At 35.2% G+C, this 16,462-nt stretch overlaps 1 protein-coding gene across 1 annotated transcript in view; it reads left to right on the top strand.

The window, feature by feature from the left end:
* ITFG1 (integrin alpha FG-GAP repeat containing 1) overlaps window positions 1-16,462 on the top strand; it is a 262,992-nt gene that overhangs the window by 72,315 nt on the left and 174,215 nt on the right. Inside the window, exon 8 of the mRNA XM_036832521.1 lies at window positions 5,882-5,963. Coding sequence (XP_036688416.1) covers window positions 5,882-5,963 — 82 coding nt within the window. The remainder of the gene's footprint in view (window positions 1-5,881; window positions 5,964-16,462) is intronic.

Raw genomic sequence — 16,462 nt, 5'->3', positions numbered from 1 at the left:
TTTGAGTATATTATTTCCTCTCAACCTAGGCTGATTTAAAGGTAATAAAGTGAAGCAACTCAATAGGAGAAAAATCTTCATGAAGAGACTAGATTTTGATTGGGCTCTTTTTTCCCTTTCTTGTTTTCTTTAAAGAAAATTAATAAATTATCTATTTGACAGTAGAGACTAAGGGTTTTTCTTGTGGTAAAACAGCTGGGTCAATAAGGTACTCATGTTAACAATAATATAAAAGTCATTAGTACAAATTAAGGCGAATGTAGACTCAAAATTAACTTGTTCAGATAAAGTGTAGGTTTTGTAAAATGGGAGGATCATTTTTAATTAGAAGTTGGGCAAACAATTCACAGTAACACACTAATTGACAAAAAAAGCCCTCAAACCCTATAAAACCATATTAGCTAATAGAAGATATGCACTGCGACAAATCTTTTTAGGTAGTTTGGGCACAGCCCCATGGTAGGTGCTCTGGGAGATCAGAAGTCGACAGAAGACGAGGAGGAGGGCTAAGATGTGAGTGTAGGCAACTCTGACTGGTATGATGAGAGGTACAAACCTCATGCTGCAAGGAGTTAAAAGACAGAGCAGTTGCTTCCATTTGGTCCACCCAGGATCATCAGGGAAGGCTTCAAGGAAGATGTGGTATTTGAAATGGCTGGTACAGATGAGCAGGATTTTAGTGGTTGAAAGTGAGAAAAAGGAAGAGGGCAAGGACATGCATGGGAAACACAGGACATAGTCAGAGTAGAAAGTGGCTGGTTTGGGCCAGAATATGAAAAGATACTGGAAGGTTAGATTAGAAGAATTGGTTTAGATAAGATCAGCAAAGGCCTTGACTCCTAAACTAAGTAATTTGATCTTTTAAAAATTTATTGAGAAGCTTAAGTCCTAAAGGTTTTAGGACTGAGCGTGAGATAAATAGAGCTTTCATTATTGCAGTTAGTCTGGCTATTGCATATCAGATAGGTTAGCATGGAAAATCTGGAGGTGGGGGGATGACTTAGGTAGAATTTACTATATCCTGGGAAAGAGGTGGATGATTAAAGGAGTAGAATGTTGGGAATAGACAAGAAGGGATAGGTATGAGAAGACAGAATGACCATTAATGCAAGGGTAACAGAAAAGACAAAGGAAGATCTAATTTGGGGCAGGAAAAAAAAATTATTTTAGATAAGAGACATATCAATGAAATGGTTAGAAATGTAGGACTGGAACTCAAGGAAGAGAATAGGTAAGTATCATGAAGGGAGAGAGTTAAGAGAGGAATGGCAAAGCCAGACCCATGGACAACACCCACCACCCTTAGAAACTTTCAATCTTGGCACTTACTGCCATTTTAGGCCAGATGATTCTTTGTTTTTTTCGTTTGTTTGTTTTTTTGTTTTTGAGGGGTTTTTTTGAAGTATAGTTGATTTACCATGTTGTGCCAATCTCAGCTGTACAGCAGAGTGACTCAGTATACATATACATTTTTTATGTTCTTTTCCATTATGGTTTATCCCAGGAGATTGGATATAGTTCCCTGTGCTATACAGTAGGACCTTATTGTTTATCCCTTCTGAATGTAATAGTTTGCATCTACCAACCTCAAACTCCCCCAGTCCATCCCTCTCCCTCCCCCACTCCCCGTTGGCAACCACAAGTCTGATCTCTATGTCTGAGAGTCTGTTTCTGTTTTGTAGATAGGTTCATTTGTGCCATGTTTTAGATTCCACACATAAGTGCTATCACATGGTATTTGTCTTTCTATTTTTGACTCTACTTCATTTAGTATGAGAATCTCTAGTTGCATCCATGTTGCTGCAAATGGCATTATTTCTTTTTTATGGCTGAGTAATATTCCATTGCATATATGTACCACATCTTTATCCATTCATCTATCGATGGACATTTAGGTTGTTTCCATGTTTTGGCTATTGTGAATAGTGGTGCTATGAATATAGGGGTGCATATATCTTTTTGAATTATAGTTTTATCCAGGTATATGCCCATGAGTGGGATTGCTAGATCATATGGTAATTCTATTTTTAGTTTTCTGAGGAACCTCCATACTGTTTTCCATAATGGCTGTACCAACTTACATTCCCACCAACAGTGCAAGAGGGTTCCCTTTTCTCCACACCCTCTCCAGCATTTGTTATTTGTAGACTTTTTAATGATGGCCATTCTGACCAGTGTGAGGTGGTACCTCATTGTAGTTTTGATTTGCATTTCTCTAATAATTAGTGATGTTGAGCATCTTTTCATGTGCCTACTGACCATAGGCCAGATGATTCTTTACTGTGGAGATCTGTCCTGTGCATTGTATGTTGTTTAGCAGTATCCCCCCCCTGGCCTCTACTCACTTAGATGCTAGAAGCCGCCTCTCTATTGTAACAATGAAAATGTCTCCATATATTGCCCAGTGTCCTCTGGCAAACAAAATCATCTCCGGTCAAGAACCATTGCTTTATGCGAATAAGGATGTAGACACATGATAGTCATCCTATGTGGCTTCCTGATCATTTTTTAACATTATAAAAACGGCAGTTTTAAGTAAATATTAAAACCTGCAGGCCAAAGCATAGGTGGTCCTTCATGTAAAGATACTTGTTACAACATAGCACCTGTGGCTGGAATTCAAGCAGAAAATGGCAAATCCCTTGTCAATGGCAGTGTGATAGCTGCTTCAGTGGTGGGTAGCAGAAATAATAGTATTACTACTAGCGTTCCTACTACCAATTATAATGTTAACTATGCACATATTTGTGCATATGCTGAGCTAATAAACACTTTATATGGATCATCTTACTAATCCTCACAAAAACCTTGTAAAAATTCGTTTTAGAGATAAGTAGATGGATGCTTACATTAGAACTAACTTGTTCAGACCTCAAAGCTAGCAAACAGTGGAGCTGGGAGTTGAAGTAGGAAATCTGTCTCTAAAACTTGGATCCTTAAGTCATTGCACAGTCATTCCAGAAACCAAGTAGGTTGAAAGAAAAGGTAAAAGACATAGTTACAATTGTAGCAGTGGGTTGGCGCAATTTTGGATTGCAGGACTACAATGAAGGCAAGTAAGAACAGCATGGTAAAGAATGGGACAGAGTGGAGTGGTCTCAAATAGCAGCCCATGAAAAAAATACTTGCAGCTCAGAAGCACAGGACTGACATTATAAAAATACCTTAAAAGTGCCTGATAACTTTACATTTTGCAGAACTCTCCCTAATGTTTCATTACATTGATCCTCTCTAGAACCCTGCAAGTACACAGTACATTTATCCCCTTCTAACAGTTGAAGAACAGAGACCCAGAGCAGTAAGTGGCTGTTCCAAAGTGATCCAACTTATCAATGAAAGGAGGACTAGAACCATGTCATCTAACTACATGTCTACTTCCCTTTCTACCAGACTGTTCTGCTCTCTCAGTTTAAAAGAGTATTGATCACGTTTGTCTTTCCTACATTAAATAGGTACAAAGCAGCTTCATCTTTGAAAATAAGTGTAGGCATGCATCACTTTAAAATGTCATCTAATAAGAGTAATAACATAGTGATGATTAAGTTTATTGAATCATTTTAATCAAATACTAAATATGTACATGACACTGAAATTAAGTCCTATAGGTTTGTACTGCCAAATAGAGTAAAGAATAAACAATGATAATGATGGAAAGATAAATTCAGTAAAGTGTTATCTTTTCCCCCAATTATGTCATATATATAATGTATTCTGCATGCTCTCACTGTAGCAAGAATACATGATTCTCTTTTTCTTACAGTTAGAAGAGGGTTTTGTTCCTCTTATACTGAGGTTCATGGTGAATGTGGCATCTTAGAAATGGGAGGCTGTCACCTGGGGAGTATTCAGTGTTTCTTGGTGGAGATGCATCATGAAGTTATACAGGCATACCTGCTTTATTGTGCTGCACTTTATTACACTTCGCAGATAGTGCTTTTTTTTTTTTTTTTTTTTACAAATTGAAGGTTTGTGGCGGCCCTGTGTCAAGCAAGTATATCAGCACCATTTTTCCAGCAGTATTTGGTCACTTCTTGTTTTCTATGTCACTTTTTGTAATTCTGACAATATTTCAAACTTTTTCCATAGTATTATATTTATTATGGTGATCTGTGATTATTGATCTTTGATGTTACTATTGCAAAAAGATTGCAACTTGCTGAAGGCTTAGGATGGCAGCACTTCTTTTCAGCAATAAAGTATTTTTTAATTAAAGTATGTACATTTTTTTAGGCATAATGCTTTTGCCCACTTGATAGACTACAGTATAGTATAAAAATAACTTTTATATGCACTGGGAAACCAGAATATTCCTGTGACTTGCTTTATTGCAATACTCACTTTATTGTGGTGTTCTGGACTGCAGTATCTCTAAAGTATGCCTGTATCTGGAAACATTTCTAAATATATTTTATTAAGTTTAACAGAACTTCACTGGGGTAATTCATTCACTTGAGTCATTTAATAGGTTGATGTTCAGCTTTATGTTAGATGAGGCTGATGAATTTTAAGAGAGATTTTTCCATTCATTCAAGAATAATTATGTCTACTTTGTACCCGATGCTGTAATCTTTCTAGAATGCAATTCACTTGACACTTCAGTCAGAAATTTGGCAATTTTGATGCATCTCTAGTGTAATTTCAGGTACTCAGTAAGACTGGAGGGGAATCCTAAGTTTTAAGACAAGTAAATAAGATTTCCTTAGAAAAATCATTCAAAAATATATCAGATACTTTAATAATGGTAGGTAGGAGAAGCATGTTTCTGCATGTGGATGATGGTGTATTAAAATGGTTGGAAAACTGCCTGTCACAAGGCAAATTTTACTTATTCATGTTCCTCAAGCATTTAGTCTTCATGCTTTCAGTGTAACAATGCCTTTCTCTGTAAATGTTAGAAATGATTTCTTAAGAAACTAACTTGCAGATATGCAGTATCCTTAGAGGAACAAAGAAGAAAAATGTTTTTAAATTGTTTAATATTTTAAAATATATAGGGATCCTATATAAAGTATGTAGATATCAGGGTCAGTATATCGAATAGTGAATAGAGAAATCAGTGATAAGAAGAGAGCTCTAAAGCTGAGAGCTCAAAACCCAAATGCAGAGTTTTGGGGGTTTTTTCTTGTGTAGTAATCTAAAATTATAGAAAAGAAAGGCAATAATTTAAAGAAATGCATATTATTTTTGTAAGCCAGACATTCCATTTTGGTAAGAGTAACTGAAACAAATGATCTCTAATGGGTTCTCCTTTTTTGTTTAGCTTATCCACCTCTGGTTAGTACATGGCAGCTGTTGTACTCCTTTGCTCCCTTTCTGATTGATACATAAACTTGGGTTGATAATGAATAGGCCCTTTAAGGATGAATGTAATTCTCATCTCATTTGAATATTTTTTCCTAATTAATCCCCAACAGAATCTTCTTCCTTGAAATCTGTAAAACATAGTGTCTTTCCTACTTACTCATACCACTTATATGTTACCTTCAGAAATTCTGTTTTTCTGACTTATATTTTATCTCCCAACTGGACTGTAAGCTCCTTGAAGGTAGGAACTACTTTTTATGCTTCTTTATATTCCCCAAACCTTCCACAGTACTTGAAAGTAGAAGACACTCATTCTGTCTGAAATTATGATGATGATTTAGTAAAACATACCATACTTGAATTGACAGCAAGGAAAGCACTCCAGATGCACATCTTCAACTCACAGCAGTTTCTTTCATTTTATGATAAAAGTGGAACAGAAAATTGGGATAATTTTTTGCAGTACAACAAAAGTCTTAAATTATTTATTTCTCTGCTTTAGTTAAAATGCTTTGTTTCACACTTGACAAATGAGTGGATTATGATGATCTAATCCAAAACTTTCTGCCTTTAACAGGATGGAAATTTCTCTCTCAGTACTGTATTTGAAAAACCTCAAAATATGATGGTAGTTGGACAGTCAGCATTTGCCGACTTTGGTAAGATTGTTTTTGTCTTTGAAAGTCTCCCCATCTCTCTGACCTAGTCATATTAATTCCCCATGTCTAAAAGTAACTTTAGTGTCTTCAGAGCTATTACAGATTTAAAAGATGCCTGTCCTAGTATTATACATGGCATGTGGTCAATTCTTTAATACAATAAGGAGCAATTTATGACGTGTGTTTAAATTATAGTTTGAATTTAAGGGACTCCTGTTTGCAGGAGTAACATGCAAAACAAGGATGTGTACTGAGGCTTTTCTAGAGAATACCAAATAGTAATTATCATGACATTTTTATGTATATCCACACTGTAGAACAAAAATATTGAAGAAATTAACCTGATCTCTTCAAACTACTTGAATATTAAAAAACATTTTTGTTTACATCTTAATTCCAAAGAGTAGCATCTGTTATGAATCTCTGTTTTCCATAAGATTCTACACAATAAATCAAGTTCAGAACTTCCAAAGCATATATGGCTCTTTCATCACTTGTCAGGGTTATTATTAAAAGGATTTTGGTGTCAGATGGAAAAGTGGTCTAGATGACCACTACCTGAGTCCAGAGTTCACTCCCATCCTGCTTTTCCTTCATGCTACCAACAAACACCTCAGCCTGTTCCTCAAAGTGCAGGTGACATATTACCACCTCCAGAGGCCTCAGTGTCTTCATTTGTAAAATGAGGATGATGATTATAACCACCTCACAAGGCTATTGTGAATAACACAATATGAGTAAAGTACAGTGTCAGGCACAGAGTAAGTGCACAGGAAATTACTGTATAATCTGAGTCTTTTCACTAGACTTGTTTGGTCTTGTTGTTGTTGCTGCTTTTTGCTCTGCTGACTAAATCAACTCATTGTTCAGTGTCATAGAGACATGTCCCATGGCAACTAAAGCAGGAGGTTTGATAGTGTTATTTGATGAAAATTTCAACATGAATCTCTGTTGTACTGTATTTTAGTTTTATTACATTGAATATTACTTTGATTTTGAGCAAATTTCTGGGGCCTGATTTATAGTCTTTAATGCAAATAGTCAAGTCTTAGGATACATGAATTTTTCTTTTAATTTGCTGATGGACTTGATTAGCTGGATTAATGACAAATCCCTTTGCAAGTCTCTCTCTAGGGGAAGAAGTATATATGCATTATATAATTCTCAGGAGGCTCACAGACCTCCCTTAACCCCTGGTTAGGATCCTCCAAATTGAAGATATTTGTTTTTTTTTTTTTTATTTTTATTTTTTTTTTAAAAGTCCTGCTTCTCATTCCATAGAAGAAGACTTTCTTTTTTTTTTTTTTATTTATATTTTATTTTTGGCTGTGTTGGGTCTTTGTTTCTGTGCGAGGGCTTTCTCTAGTTGTGGCAAGCGGGGGCCACTCTTCATCGTGGTGCGCGGGCCTCTCCTTATCGCGGCCTCTCTTGTTGTGGAACACAGGCTCCAGACGCGCAGGCTCAGCAATGGTGGCTCACGGGCCTAGTCGCTCCGCGGCATGTGGGATCTTCCCAGACCAGGGCTCGAACCCGTGTCCCCTGCATTGGCAGGCAGATTCTCAACCACTGCGCCACCAGGGAAGCCCCAAGATATTTGTTTTATGATTGTGTGTTTTGTATGATGAAGTGTTTTGCTTGTAACAAAGTTATTAGTAGCTTTACTTAAAGATTTTTTTAATTGTGCTAACTGTAAACAGGGACATTTAATTTACATGTTTGTATTTTTTCAATGTGCAGAATATAGGATATAGTCAATTAAGCATAACTATTTCTCACCTATTTTTAATAACTTTAGGTGAGTATATCAGTAAACTTTTTTAATGGATCAGTAAATTTTAAATAAATAGCCCACACTGTCTTTTTAAAACTTGATGTATTTTTAGCTGAGTATTATCAAAAAACAAGACTGCTTATGAGTCCAAACAGATGGCATTGAATAAGGTTATGAATATTAATATATAAAAATATGCATTTTCCTATACATTTGAATATGTCTGTGAATTGCATCCTGCCCTCCATCCGCCACCCCTCCCACTCCTTTTGAACCAAGGCAAGGAAAGTGACTGACAGCCAGGAAGTCAGAGTGATATCAGAAATTCACCATTTGTTTGGTTAAAAAAAAGCACATGCTTGAGGCACATGCGTGAATAAATGATATAGCTCACAGGAAGAATCCTGTACCAAAAAGGAATGTTTAAATGGCTGCCAGCTCACCTACGTTGTCTAAGAACAGAAGTTTTTTACCTATGATGAAGTTTTTAGTTTCTAACATAAAATATTTTTTAAAAGATATCAAAAAAAACCTACTCTAAAAGAAGGCTGTGCTGGTACAGTGAAAGGGAGGTAGGGTGGTTTGAAATCAAACAAATCAGGAACTTCTAGCAAATAAAACAAGGAAATAATTATTCAAACTTATGATAGCATTATTTATTCCCTTTATAAGACAAAGAAATACTTTCCCAGAAACCACCTAAATAAAACTCTATGAAATGTTACACAGCCAATAAAAATGGGAGTTATGAAGATTCTGTCAGGAGAAAAAAGCAGAACAGTATGTTGTACAATATGATCATTTAAAAAAAATAAGACTAGAGCAAAATATATCAAAATGATGATAATGGTTGTGTTAAAGTCGGAAAATAGGTTATCTTATTACCTGTTTTCCAAATTTTCTGTTATGTGGTTAGATTAATTTAGTAATGAAAAAGTAAAATATAGAAGGATAATAGTCAACTATGGCAAGAAAGAAACCAAAGTATGTACTTAAAGTGTTTAGATTTTTTTGTCATAGTACCTCTGAGTTCATATATAATTTATCCTATCCTCTTAGTTGCATGAACAACTCCTTCAGAGAAGGTCATGTACTTCCACACAGTCTTTAACTCCTACAGCTTTGTAGATACAGTAGTCCCTAGGTATCCACGGGGGATTGGTTCTAGGACCACCCCACCATCACCAGTTCCCACCAGCTACTGCCAGATACCCAAATCCGAGGATATTCAAGTCCCTTATACTGTAGAAAATTACATGGTACAGTCAGCCCTCCATTTCTGTGGCTTCTACAGTTGGTTGAATGGATGCAAAACCTGTGGATATGTAGGGCCAACTGTACCTTTTTAAATTAACTTCAGAAAGTAAAACAAAATCTTCTTGTCTGATGGGATATGCAGAAGGTAATGCTTCTGGGACATGGAATAGGAAGTCAGGGGAAGTTTATTAGAATCTCTGAGATGCCTGAGATTTTCATATCAAAAGAGAGGTAGATTTCAGAAGATGTGGTACATATATACAATGGAATATTACTCAGCCATAAAAAGGAACGAAATTGGGTCATTTGTAGAGATGTGGATGGACCAGAGTCTGTCATACAGAGTGAAGTAAGTCAGAAAGAGAAAAAAAATATTAACACATGTAGGTGGAATCTAGAAAAATGGTACAGATGAACCTATTTGCAGGGCAGGAATAGAGACACAGACGTAGGGAACGGACCTGTAGACATGGGGGTGGGATGAATTGGGAGATTGGGATTGACATATGTGCACTGCCGTGTGTAAAACAGATAGCTAGTGAGAAGCTGCTATATAGCACAGGGAGCTCAGCTTGGTGCTCTGTGGTGACCTAGATGGGATGGGATGGTGGGAGGGAGGTCCAAGAGGGAGGGGATATATGTATACATATAGCTGATTTACTTCATCGTACAGCAGAAACTAACACAACATTGTAAAGCAACTATACCCCAATTAAAAAAAAAAAAAAAAGACAGAGGGTAGATTTAAACAGTTTTGAAATACTCGATCTTCTAAGGATGGAAACCAGTCAGGAGACAGGTCGAGCATGAGGTGGTGCAAGCATGAGCTAACTACATCAATAATTGGAGGGACAGTTGGGAGAAACTTTGCAAAGAAAGAATCAGTAAATGTACTGGTTGGTTTGACAATAGAAGGATTAAAAAAAAAACAAAAACCAACTTGCCTCTGAATAACTAGAAGAACCATTCTTTTCTCTACCATTTTTCATAGAGATAGGTAATCAGGAGAGTAAGCTGGTTTGGATATTAAGATACTTTAGAGTCATTACTTTAATAATGCTAGTAAGACGACAGGCTGGAACATTTATGAAACATAAGTTTAGTAATAAAACCAAAGCAAATTTGAAAGTCCTCCAAGAGCTAAGAGATCAAGAACTGAATGAGCCCTCCAAGAAGGAGAGTGTGCATAGAGTTTGACAGGGATAAGGAGGGAGAAAAGAGAGTACTAAAATGTGGTCAGAAAATATTGATGATATTAAAATGTGATGTACAAGGATGACCACAAAAAGGCCTTTGGATTTACAGTTTAGCAGGGCACTAGTAGCCCAAAAAGGTGTCATTTACAGAGCTCTTTAGCATTTCCTGGGCCTTAGAAATCAGCTAATAAGTAGTAGCTGCTGTTGGTTATTAGCTGGGCCCTGGCCTCACACTTGGGAGATCTGCAACCCATAAATGCCTCTAATACTTAAGCAGTCATCTTCTAGAAAACATGTTGTGTCTTACCCTATTATATCACCCTTTTAAACTGTATGTTAAAGTTGAGTGTTTTTCTAGGTAGGTTTAGAATATCAAGGTCTAGAATTTCAGCAAATAAGGTAGTATCTGTTAAACTACATAGGACATAAAAGTCAAGAAAAATAAGGTACATTTTTTCTATCAAAAAAAATTATATACAACCACACTTAGAGAAAACATTAATTTTGTATGCAATGCCAGATGTAATAGAAATCAATAAAAAGCTACAAAACTGAAGGGGGAACACAAATCTTAACAGAATATCAGCATTTTCTATAGATTGAATCATATTTTAAATCTCATAGAATACATAAATTTATATATCCAAATCTAAATCTTGTGTATCAGATCATCATAAAGAGATCACACTTTATTCTTCAAGTGAAGAAAGAATACTGGCATGTTGGTGAAACCTAGGGAATTGTAAATCAGGCCTAAATAATCCTATAAGTGATAAAGGAGTTAATGAAAATAGAAAACTTTGTCATCCGTGAAAGTTACTAACATATCGGAAAATATTGAACCCCATAAATAGTATCATTTATGATTGAAACCAAATCTTATTCAATTGAGTATCCCAATGGCCTAGTACAGTAGATAATAAATGACGTTTAAAGGGAGAAAAACCCCACAATCAAGTTATTTTATGAAGTTTTTATGCTGCTTGATAAAAATTCAGATTTTAATTCCAAATTAACCATGGTGCAGCTGAAATACTTAGTCCAAAATAACAGCAGTTTTCCTTCCTCTTGTTTTACAGTTGGGTGTATTCAGTAACAATTTGACGAATTAAAATTGTTTCTTGTTAGTTTTGATCTGGAAATAAAAGAAAATCACGTGAGCCATGTATGGAAATTTAAAACTTATATTTAGCCTAAATGCTAATGGGTAATTAAATGTTCATATTCTCTTTTATTGTTTTTTTTAAATTTTTATTGGAGTATAGTCGATTTACAATGTTGTGTTAGATTCAGGTATACAGAAAAGTGAATCAGTTTTACATATACATATATCCACTCTTTTTCTAGATTCTTTTCCCATATAGGCCATTACAGAGTATTGGGTACAGTTCCTTGTGCTGTACAGTAGGTTCTTATTAGTTATCTATTTTATATAGAGTAGTGTGTATATGTCAATCCCAATCTCCCAATTTATCCTTCCCCCCTTCTCTGCTAACCATAAGTTTGTTTTCTACATGTGTGACTCTACTTCTGTTTCATAAATAAGTTCATTTGTACTATTTTTTTAGATTACACATATAAGTGATATCACATGATATTTGTCTTTCTGTGTCTGACTTACTTCACTCACTATGACAATCTCTAGGTCCATCCATGTTGCTACAAGTGACATTATTTCCTTCCTTTTTATGGCTGAGTAGTATTCCATTTTATATATGTACCACATCTTCTTTATCCATTCCTCTGTCGATGGACATTTAGGTTGCTTCCATGTCTTGGCTATTGTAAACAGTGCTGCAGTGAACATTGGGGTGCATGTATCCTTTCGGACCATGTTTTTCTCCAGATATATACCAGGAGTAGGATTGCAGGATCATATGGTAGCTCTATTTTTAGTTTTTTAAGGAACCTCCATACTGTTCTCCATAGTGGCTGTACCAATTTACATTCCCACCAACACTGTAGGAGGGTTCCCTTTTCTCCACACCCTCTCCAGCATTTATTATTTGTAGATTTTTTAATGATGGTCATTCTGACCAGTGTGAGGTGATACTTCACTGTAGTTTTGATTTGCATTTCTCTAATGATTAGTGATGTTGACCATCTTTTCATGAGCTTTTTGGCCATCTGTATGTCTTCTTTGGAGAAATGTCTATTTAGATCTTCTGCCCATTTTTTGTTTGGGTTGTTTGTTTCTTTGATATTGAGCTGCATGAGCTTTTTGTATATTTTGGAGATTAATCCCTTTTTGGTTGCTTCGTTTGCAAATATTTTCTCTCATTCTGAGGGTTGTCTTTTTGTTTTGTTTATGGTTTCCTTTGCTGTGGAAAAGGAAATTAGATCCATTTTTTAATTTTTAATTAGATCCATTTTTTTATTTTTGTTTTTAGTTTTAATTAGATCCATTTTTTAATTTTTTTAATTAGATCATTTTGTAATTCTTGTTTTTATTTTCATTACTCTAGGAGGTGGATCAATAGAGATCTTGCTGCGATTTATGTCAAAGAGTGTTCTGCCTATGTTTTCTTTTAAAAGTTTCATAGTGTCTGGCCTTACATTTAGGTCTTTAGTCCATTTTGAGTTTATTTTTGTGTATGGTGTAAGGGAGTATTCTAATTTCATTCTTTTACATGTAGGTGTCCAGATTTCCCAACACCACTTATTGAAGAGACTGTCTTTTCTCCATTGTATATTCTTGCCTCTTTTGTCATAGATTAGGTGACCATAGGTGTGTGGGTTTATTTCTGGGGTTTCTATCCTGTTCCATTGATATATATTTCTGTTTTTGTGCCAATACCATACTGTTTTGATGACTGTAGCTTTGTAGTATATAATCTGAAGTCGGGGAGCCTGATTCCTCCAGCTCCATTTTTCTTTCTCAAGATTGCTGTGGCTGTTTGGTGTCCTTTGTGTTTCCATACAAATTGTAAAAATTTTTGTTCTAATTCTGTGAAAAGTGATATTGGTAATTTGATAGGGATTGCACTGAATCTGTAGATTGCTTTGGGTAGTACAGTCATTTTCACAATATTCAGTCCTCCAATCCAAGAACATGGTATATCTCTCCATCTGTTGGTGTCATCTTTTATTTCTTTCATCAGTACCTTATAGTTTTCTGAGTACAGGTCTTTTGCCTCCTAGGTAGGTTTATTCCTAGGTACTTTATTCTTTTTAATGCAATGGTAAATGGGATTGTTTCCTTAATTTCTATTTCTGATCTTTTGTTTTTAGTCTATAGGAATGCAACATATTTCTGTGTATTAATTTTATATCCTGCAACTTTACCAGATTCATTGATTAGCTCTAGTAGTTTTCTGGTAGCATCTTTAGGATTCTCTATGCATAGTATCATGTCATCTGCCAACAGTGACAGTTTTACTTCTTCTTTTCCAATTTGTATTCCTTTTATTTCTTTTTCTTCTCTGATTGCCATGGCTAGGGCTTCCAAAATTATGTTGAATAATAGTGGTTAGAGTCGACATCCTTGTCTTCTTCCTGACCTTAGAGGAAATGTTTTCAGTTTTTCACCATTGAGAATGATGTTTGCTGTTGATTTGTCATATATGGCCTTTATTATGTTGAGGTAGTTTCCTTCTGTGCCCACTTTCTGGAGAGGTTTTATCATAAATGGGTGTTGAATTTTGTCAAAACCTTTTTCATCATCTATTGAGATGATCGTATGGTTCTTATTGTTTAATTTGTTAACATGGTGTATCACATTGATTGATTTGTGTATATTGAAGAACTCTTGCATCCCTGGGATAAAATCCCACTTGATCATGGTGTATGATCCTTTTAATATGTTGTTGGATTCTGTTTGCTAGTATATTGTTGAGGATATTTGCGTCTGTGTACATCAGTGATATTGGTCTGTAATTCTCTTTTTTTGTTATATCTTTGTCTGGTTTTGGTATCATGGTGATGGTGGATTCGTAGAATGAGCTTGGGAGTATTCCTTCCTCTGCAATTTTCTGGAAGAGTTTGAGAAGGATAGGTGTTAACTCTTCTCTAAATGTTTGATAGAATTCATCTGTGAAGCCATCTAGTCCTGGACTTTTGTTTGTTAGAAGATTTTTAATTGCAGTTTCAATTTCAGTACTTCTGATTGGTCTGTTTATATTTTCTATTTCTTCCTGGTTCAGTCTTGGAAGGTTATACCTCTTAAGAATTTGTCCATTTCTTAGAGGTTGTCCATTTTATTGGCAACTTGTTGCTTGTAGTAGTCTCTTGTTGCTTGTAGTAGTCTCTTATGATCCTTTGTATTTCTGCGACGTCAGTTGTGATTTCTCCTTTTTCATTTCTGATTTTATTGATTTGAATCCTCTCCCTTTTTTTCTTGATGAGTCTGGCTAAAGGTTTATCAATTTTATTTCTCTTCTCAAAGAACCAGCTTTTAGTTTCATTGATTTTTGCTCTTGTTTTTTTCATTTCTATTTCATTTATTTCTGCTCTGATTTTTATGGTTTCTTTCCATCTACTAACTTTGAGTTTGTTTTGTTCTCCTTTCTCTAGTTGCTTTAGGTGTAAGGTTAGGTTGTTTATTTGAGATTTTTCTTGTTTCTTGAGGCAAGATTATATTGCTTTAAACTTCACTATTAGAACTGCTTTTGCTGCATCCCATAGCTTTTGGATCATCGTGTTTTTGTTGTCATTTGTCTCTAGGTTTGTTTTTTATTTCTTCTTTGATTTCTTCAGTGAACCATTGGTTATTTATTTATTTCTTTATATTGTTTAACCTCCATGTGTTTGTGATTTTTAGTTTTTTTCCTGTAATTGATTTCTAATCCAGTAGTGTGGTCAGGAAAGATGCTTGATATGATTTCAATTTTCTTAAATTTACCGAGGCTTCATTTGTGACCCAAGATGTGATCTATCCTGAAGAATGTTCTGTGTGCACTTGAGAAGAAAGTGTATTCTTCTGCTTTTGGATGGAATGTCCTATAACTATCAATTAAGTCTATCTGGTCTAATGTGTCATTTAAGGCTTGTGTTTCCTTATTAATTTTCTGTCTGAATGATCTGTCCATTGGTGTAAATGGGGTGTTAAAGTACCCCACTCACATTCTTTTGTATGTAAGTATTTTAAAGATCAAATGCCTTCAAATAGACAGATGATTATATTACAAAAGAGGCTGTATAGGGGAGAGTTCTAAGTATTATGCTTTCTGGGCTTGGTCTCATTTTTTTGAGTCATTTAAGACTGCCTTTCATTCCAGAGACTTAATAGTGGACTTTTGTTTGTTCGTTTGTTTCCTATAGTTGAAAATTGGCTGTTCTCTTGTTAAGTAGCCTTATTTATTTTTTCATTAAAAGGGACACTGAATTCCAGTTGACATTAGTCAATAAGATAAAATTTTTCAGATAGTCTCTCTTAAATGTACTACTATAGCACCTTCATCACCAGTCAGAAATTATTAAGTAAATATAAATACAAAATACTTTAATATATGGAATACGGACAACTAGATGTAAGTGCTAGATTCAAGGAATTTGAAATATGATACTTTGAAATATAATTCATAAAGTACCATGAATTTTATGGTACAGACATATCAGTTCAAATAGTTTATTCTGTTCTTTAAAATTGTGGAGTGATCAGTTTTTCTCCCATTCAGTTTTCTTCCTCTTTTGTACTGGAAGATGTACAAGATGTTCATTAACCTATTCAAGAAATACTTGTTTTTAGTGCCTACTGTTTAGACTATTCTGGATACTTGGCATGTAGCCATGAATGAAGCATACAAGAACCTTGCTCCCATGGAGTTTAAACTCTGTTGAGGAAGGGAAAACAACAAGAAGTAAATTAGTGAGGTATTTTTAGAAAGTGTTAAGAGCTTTGAGCAGATAAAAGTACTGTAAGAGGAAGTGAGAAGGCCTATTTTCTGTAGCTGATTGGAGGTCATATTTCACCTTCGAGTTGAATGAAGTCACAGGAGGATCTTGGAAGAGTGTTTCAAGCAGAGATAACACCTAAATGAATGTTCAAAGTACAAAAAGAAGGATGGCACTTGGCCAAGTCTTCAGGGACTTGAGAACCAAGGTAAGGAATTTGGGGTTTTTTCTAGATATAATTGGGAGCTTCAAGGAGACTTAAGAGGATATGTAATTAATCCCACAATATTTTGGACATATTAAGTTTGAGATGTCTATTGGACACTAAAATGTTATACAAGTGGAAGATACAAACTCTGAAGAGACACAGAGTTGGATATCAGCATATCCTTCTTTAAATACCTTTTAGAAAATGGATAATGGATAAATAAAGGAGTACCTGC

This window comes from Balaenoptera musculus, chromosome 19 (genome assembly GCF_009873245.2).
Source record: "Balaenoptera musculus isolate JJ_BM4_2016_0621 chromosome 19, mBalMus1.pri.v3, whole genome shotgun sequence".
Taxonomy (NCBI): Eukaryota; Metazoa; Chordata; class Mammalia; order Artiodactyla; family Balaenopteridae; genus Balaenoptera; species Balaenoptera musculus.
This window is presented reverse-complemented; position numbering and strand designations above follow the sequence as displayed.